This window comes from Ptiloglossa arizonensis, chromosome 3, assembly GCF_051014685.1.
Source record: "Ptiloglossa arizonensis isolate GNS036 chromosome 3, iyPtiAriz1_principal, whole genome shotgun sequence".
NCBI lineage: Eukaryota > Metazoa > Arthropoda > Insecta > Hymenoptera > Colletidae > Ptiloglossa > Ptiloglossa arizonensis.
The window spans coordinates 6,346,087-6,352,902 of record NC_135050.1 but is presented as its reverse complement, the minus strand read 5'-3'; the positions used below and the strand labels follow the sequence as shown (position 1 = coordinate 6,352,902).

The 6,816-nt window shown below is 32.5% G+C and overlaps 1 protein-coding gene across 1 annotated transcript in view; it reads left to right on the top strand.

The window, feature by feature from the left end:
- The first annotated feature begins 1,164 nt into the window (after nucleotides 1–1,164).
- Nucleotides 1,165–6,816, top strand: part of LOC143144632 (limbic system-associated membrane protein) — a 412,619-nt gene continuing 406,967 nt past the window's right edge. The window contains exon 1 of the mRNA XM_076307235.1: nucleotides 1,165–1,258. Within this exon, the coding sequence (XP_076163350.1) occupies nucleotides 1,165–1,258 (94 nt within the window). The remainder of the gene's footprint in view (nucleotides 1,259–6,816) is intronic.

Here is a 6,816-nt window from a genome sequence, read left to right as displayed (position 1 = left end):
AAACTTTAGAATAACAATAAGTGCAAAGTCATTGGAAATGAGGCTAAGGCGAAACAAAAATAACTATCCAGATATGAAGAGAGAAAATCAACAAACTACAAACGTGCTAGAAAAAAAAGAAATACAAATTGTACATTTATAGAGAAAACAAGTTTTGCATAAAGAAGTATGTCCGACGTATGGTAAAAGAAATACTAGAGAAAGGAATTTTATTTCTTAATAATATATTTTTTCTTAAAAATGGTCGAATAGAACAATTGTTTACGTGCACCTTTTTATTTGCTTTTGTTCTGTATTTCACTAAAGTGAGTCTCACATATTATAAAACATCCTGTACAACAAATTATATTAATACATACAGATTAATTATCCTTTGGAAATCAACTTGAAATCCTTGAAATCCTTGAAAACTTTTACAGAGTCATGTCTCGCGGCTTGAACTTTTCAGAATTGGAAAATGCAATTTATCTAATAATGCATGCCATGGTCAGCCACAAATCAAAATTAATTAGACAAAAATTCCCAATATATTTACATTACGAAGGTCACGATCAATCGTATCAGAAAAACTGATGATACTTATAACGAAAAAGACTTCTCGAACTGAACAACTTTTCCAGCATATTGCTTGGTTTTACTTTGCTCTGCACTTTATAGGTGTCAATTTTTCGGCAAATATGCGATTACAACTCGAGAACAAGTTCAACTAGGGTACGTGCTCGTGGAAATTTCTGTTTTTGTTTCTCTTCGTGCATGGTCTCGCACGATATGAAATTCCCTGTATAAGAGAAGAGCAACATAATTATCTGGCAAGGAAGACTATCTAATCGTAAACACGCTGTCGGTGTTACGCTAGGGGACAATTAGAAACGCGGGATTTGTAAAGGTGACGGTTTCGCGTAGGGTGCGAGTCAACTGACAGCAGCCTCTTCGGGCGCATTGGTGGGTGGGTGGGTGGGAGTGGGGTGGAGGGTGGGGGTAGTGACTTCAGTGTGGATGAACAGGGTGCTCCGTATCGGGGAGCACCCTCCGTGGAGTCGGGTTGAACTGGCAAGGGTGGGGGATCCTCGTGCGCTTAGGATATACAGAGAATCCTACGAACTCGGAATTTCAGTCTCGACGCGACAAGCGCTACGTTCGTTTCGTGTTCGGCGTTAGTGAATCATGTGTGAAAAACGTGGTACGTACACGCGTAGGCCGCAGGTGCCTCTTCTAGTGGTGACTACTTTGTTAGTTGGCGTGCGCCCGGAATTAGTTGGTGAGTACAAATTTTTATTTACATTCGATCCGCGCCGGCCAGATGCCCATTGTGTTTTCATCGGTGTCGATCAGTGTTAGCAGAAGTTACTTCGACCTGGTGTCAACAGGGATTTGGATTTTAATTTAGGACAAGAGTTTCTTCGGTGTTTGTATTCTTATCGTTCTTGATGCGCGACAGTAAGGAAACAGAAGTGTCACGCGTCTGAAGTTCACGATTGAAGAGGAGATTGTTGGTTTGGTACGTTTGAAAAACATTCGTGACAATTTTCAGGAATGTTTTGAAGTTCTCTTGGACAGAATCTGGAACCGCACTCGGAATATTAATAAATAATTAGACGATGTTTGTTCGTTAATAATTCGGGCGTTTGGAGAGCGTTCAAATCGATTCAATTTTTCGAGTTTTCATAATTTAAGTGTCGCTCGTGTTGCTTTCTAAAACCGTGGAAAAGGTTGTTTGTTTTTAAAATCGTGTAATATGTATGTGTTTTTGAAATGTCGCAGAACGAATACAGTAAACGTACATTATATTTTTTTGCTGTATTGTTTCGAATTTTCATTTATAAAGACCACCAATACGAGAACTATAAATTGTGTTAACAATTTTGTGTCGAATGTTTAGGAAGTTTGCTAGTGGCATACGAAGTGTTAATTTATTCATCGATAAGAATACATTTTGCGTTTGAAGTTTAAATAAAACAAAATAAATGGAATAATCGTATGGTGCGTTAATGTTAAACTTCTCTGATATCTGAGCGATGATACGGAAAGTATCATAACGTTTAATGTGCATTTGAAAATTGGTAGACATTTTTAGATATGTTCTCAAGAATCTGCACTGAAATTAACTTTGTATTAAAAACGAATCTTTGAATTCTTTTTTGTATATTAGTACGGATTACGTTTAATCGAGATTTGTAAATGATAATGAAATAGTAGTGTTTATAGTTCCGCAAGCCCCGTCGGTGTAACGAGGATACACTTTACCTCAAAATCTGAGCGGAGAATAGAAATTGCTCGGTAAATAGGTGAGATAAGAGTGGAGCAAAAAGCCTCCCATAAATTGGTTTTCTCGTGTCTTTTTCTGAGTGTCAAAATTATATTCCAATTTTTTGCCCGGGAAGATCCATTATAATCTGACGATGCTACGTATTTTCGATCACTCAGAAACTTGAAATTTTAAGTTCTACTTTTTTTTTATATTGTTCGTTTGCGATAAGATACGTTGCGCCTTAAAATTCTGCGAGTTCGTTTATCTGAAATGATTATACACTCGTATATTCATTATTTTTTTCTAACCATTGCGATGATTAATTTTGAAAAAGAAGAAACGTTAAAGCGTCTCCATGAAAAAATGAATACTCGTTTCATTCTTATCGCAAATGAGCAATGATACTCTTCCAAATAATTCAATGTAAATTTCGTGCGATGTATTCTGTGTGATTACCTAAATTTCAGAACGTCGAAATTCAAGATAGAACTATAACGTGAATACATTATACAATGATTATGTATGGTATATACGAGTTCACATATGCGAGCAGTGTGATCTAATGAAAAATGATCGATATTCAGAGATGTACAGTAGGTAGACAGTAGAAAGTAAATGGGGAGAATCAGCTTGTAATTTTTATGTTGCTCTATCAGCGATCTGATTGTTTGTTGATACAGATTCAAAAATCGCGTAACGGAGCCTGCGATGTTCGCGATAATTTGAAATTTTATTTGGTTTATTATGTTCAACGTAATAAAGGTTGATCTGCTACATGAAATTTGACACGTGTTACTGTGCGTGCAATGAAGTTCTAATTTCATAAGTACTGCTCTGTCGCGCAGTTCTCTTTAGTTTCGCGGAATAAAAAGTAAAAGCACGTGGAAGAGTAACGTTGAAATATTTAAGAATCAAATTTGTATGTTTCACGCTTTCGTAGAGCTTCCTCTTCCGTAACACCTTTAATAAACAACGCGAAATGAGTTTATTATTCATTATCACTCAGGATTCTGAGGACTCTCTCTCTCTCTCTCTCTCTCTCTCTCTCTCTCTCTCTCTCTCTCTATATATATATATATATATATATATATATATATATATATATATATATATAATGAAAATATAAGAAAGATATGATAAAATGATTTTTTACAACCTAGACCAAAGTAGATCATTGTTTTCCTCGTGTCTAACATTAGTATAATAACTTAAAGAAGTCACGGTTACGACATAATGATGGTAACGATATATTTCCCATCACGATTAGGATGGAAGATTTAGTGTTCCGGGTAAGTGAAGATGTATCGAATTGCATTTAGAACGAATTTCTCTGTAAAAATAAATAATAAATGTAGAATCAAATTTTCCGAGGTGACCTTTCGTTTTCGAGAAAATCGATTTTAATAATTCTTCGAGCACGCATGCGATCGAATACAACTTGGCTAACATGTTTGTTTATCAATTATTTCTATTTATGTTAATATTTGTAAACATTAACCGTTGTGTGGAATGTTTTTGCTTCTTTTAATGTATTTTAATTCCTTGTAACTAATTAGAGCTAATTAAAACAGATGATACGTCACTGTAAATTTGTATAAACACCAACTCATGTAGAAATAATGAGCGATGTAATATCTCGCTAGTAATAGGAACGATCGGGGTGGTTTTTACGGTCCATTAGCAACCCCCCGATTATTGTGATACGACAGTTTGAATAGTTAAAAGAAACATAGGGGTTATATGTTCGCAGAAAATTGTTCGATTTCTATCAGTTTCTGATCGTCGATATTGAATAATTGAAAATACGGGTAAAGTTATAGTAGATGAGTTAATCTTAAAGTCTTGATACTTTTCTCATTCAACTATCAATACGTGATCAGACTTTGTTCTGGCAACAATTTTAAGAAATTGATCAACAACTGAATATAGTACTCAATCGCCCAATTCTTGAAATTGATTTCCTCGCGTGCAAGTATTCTATTCCACATCTTATTTTTGCACATTAAAATCACTCCTCATCTAGTTATACTATCCGTTTTCAACAATTCTGTATGTTATACATTAACGTGCAACAGCTTAACTAAAAGTATCTCTTTCGTAGTAAAATTAATAAAAAATGCGAAATAAATTTTTTTGTATAAAAATAACTAACTATAAAAAATGTTAGAGATTTTGCGACATTGAGGCCATCCAATTGTTTCAAATTTTGTTCATAGTTGTTCATTAGTTTAAATGTTTATATTTTTCATATGTGCGTCATCTATGGACACAATATGTAGTATACCTTTCTACAAGTAATTTCTATATGCATACAAACAATATGTAGTATACTTTTCTACAAGTGTACATGTAAACATGTGTATATAATTTACAAAATGTTAAATTATTTTTGTACTAGTATTAATGCAAATCGAGTATATTTGAGAAATCTCGAGCAGTGCATATTATCTATTGAGGTATTGCTACATATAGAGTGCATTAATTACATTAGATTATAGAAGTTCGTGCTATAAAGGCATATCGATGATTCCACGGTAAAACAATAGTTGAAAATATACAATAAAGTAATCTTTGCGAGGCTTAATTTTCAAGTAAATTTTTAAAGGCAAAAAGGACGTTTCGATGAATTCTTGATTGATATATGTGAATTTTAAGTATTGGAAATAAATATATGTATTATAAGAGTGTGTATTTTTGTGATCCTGTGATTTTGTGAATACAGTACGAAGTATGGGATGTTTTCAATTGAAACTCGGAACTTGTTAACTAGGTGCGTGTGTACGCAACAAATAGTTGAAACAGTTTCTTCCAAATCCAAACGATGTACAAATAAATATCATTTTACAATGTTTTATTTAGTTTTTGACGAGGTTTCCCAATTCTTTTAGGTGTACTACGAACTATGATGCAGTTAGTATTTACAAAAGTAATTTAACATATTTCTTGTTCAAGAAATAAAATTTTTAATAGAGAAATTGATCAATACGGTGCTCTTCGTTGACAAATATAGAGTTGAAATCCGATTTTTTGATAGAACCTTTATTGATTACTTTCGTCGATCATACTTTTATTAGTTGATTGTTGTAATGTGATATAGGGAATGTATATTTACACTGTTTAATTAAAATGATACTTGAATCAAACGTAATAACTTCTTGGAGTTTTGAAATTTTACAGTCAATTTAATTTCAACAATCATTGATTTGTTGCATTTAAATAGACAAACACACGTCTATATAAGGTTGGAGCAAGAGATCTTTTTTTCGGGTTTTTTACAAGTAGAAAAAAAATGGTAACCATCAACATATGTCACTAGCAACAATAACATGCCCTATAAAACCATAACTGTATTTAGAAGCTTTTCTAGGCTTTCATGCAAAGTGACTTTAACTTTAAATCGTTTTGCTGTTACTGCATTTTCTTCATTAATTTCATATTGTATCAATTTTACTAAAACTTCGAATGCTTATGTATATCATTAATATTAGGGTAAATAAGGTTGCTTTCACGTCTGGGCGTAACAATCTCCGACAGTTAGTGTTAATAATAATAAAGTGTTCTGATTATCAATATTTGTCCCGATTGTACAGTACCGAATAAACAGTTTTTGGGTTTTGTTTAAAATCGATCACAATTTCGTTTGCTATCAAAAATCTATTTATTAATGTAATTGTGTTAAAATTTAATAAACCAGGAAAACAATTTATTTATTATAGTTTTCTGTATATGTTAGTGTATTGATTTTATAATAGTCAAATGACAATTTGAAAGATCCAAATACAAGCATTTCTCCAATATTGTAATATACGAGAACAATTTTATAAATTTTGAAAACGTTTCGTTCCGTCCTGGATTGGCTGGTGGATTCTAAGCAAGGCTTGTTTAGCTTATCCCGTCTTCAACTCGACTAGGTGTTGGGAATAGTTTCAGTATGGAGAAATAGTTGTCAGTTAATACACGGCTCATATTAATTGCTACCTAGGGGTTTGCTAGAGGTTTATAGCCTTTTGTACGTAATAGGATACCTAATAAGTAAATGTTGAAGTTTGTACTTTAAATTCTATTTATGATAACAAATGATTAACTATTACAATTTAACTAATTCTTAGTATCTTCAATTTTCGAACACATCTACGAGAAGATTATTTTCAACAAATTATCAATTAATAAAGACATTTTATGTAAAAAATATTACATTATTTATGTAAAAAATATATATACTTCGATAAACTTGTTGCTCGTTTCAACGGAATATAGTTATCTGATGAGTTTTCTATTATCGTAGTAAATTATGCTTTCCATGAAAATCATTACAAAGCAAGGTGATCTAAATTATGTTTCCAACGCGATAGAGTCCTAAAAAAAGTCTTCGTTCTGAGAAGGGATTCAAATGTTATTAGTTTTTCAATGCATAGAGATTTTCAAGGTTATTTCGAGGTAAATTTCTTTTTTTCATCATAAACATATATCTTTATTTCGAAATTCTTCTTATTCTTCGTAAAAATATGCATCACTTTTGTTCGAAGCATACTGTAGTTTTGTAAAATTTTCATTCATTAAGTTATTTA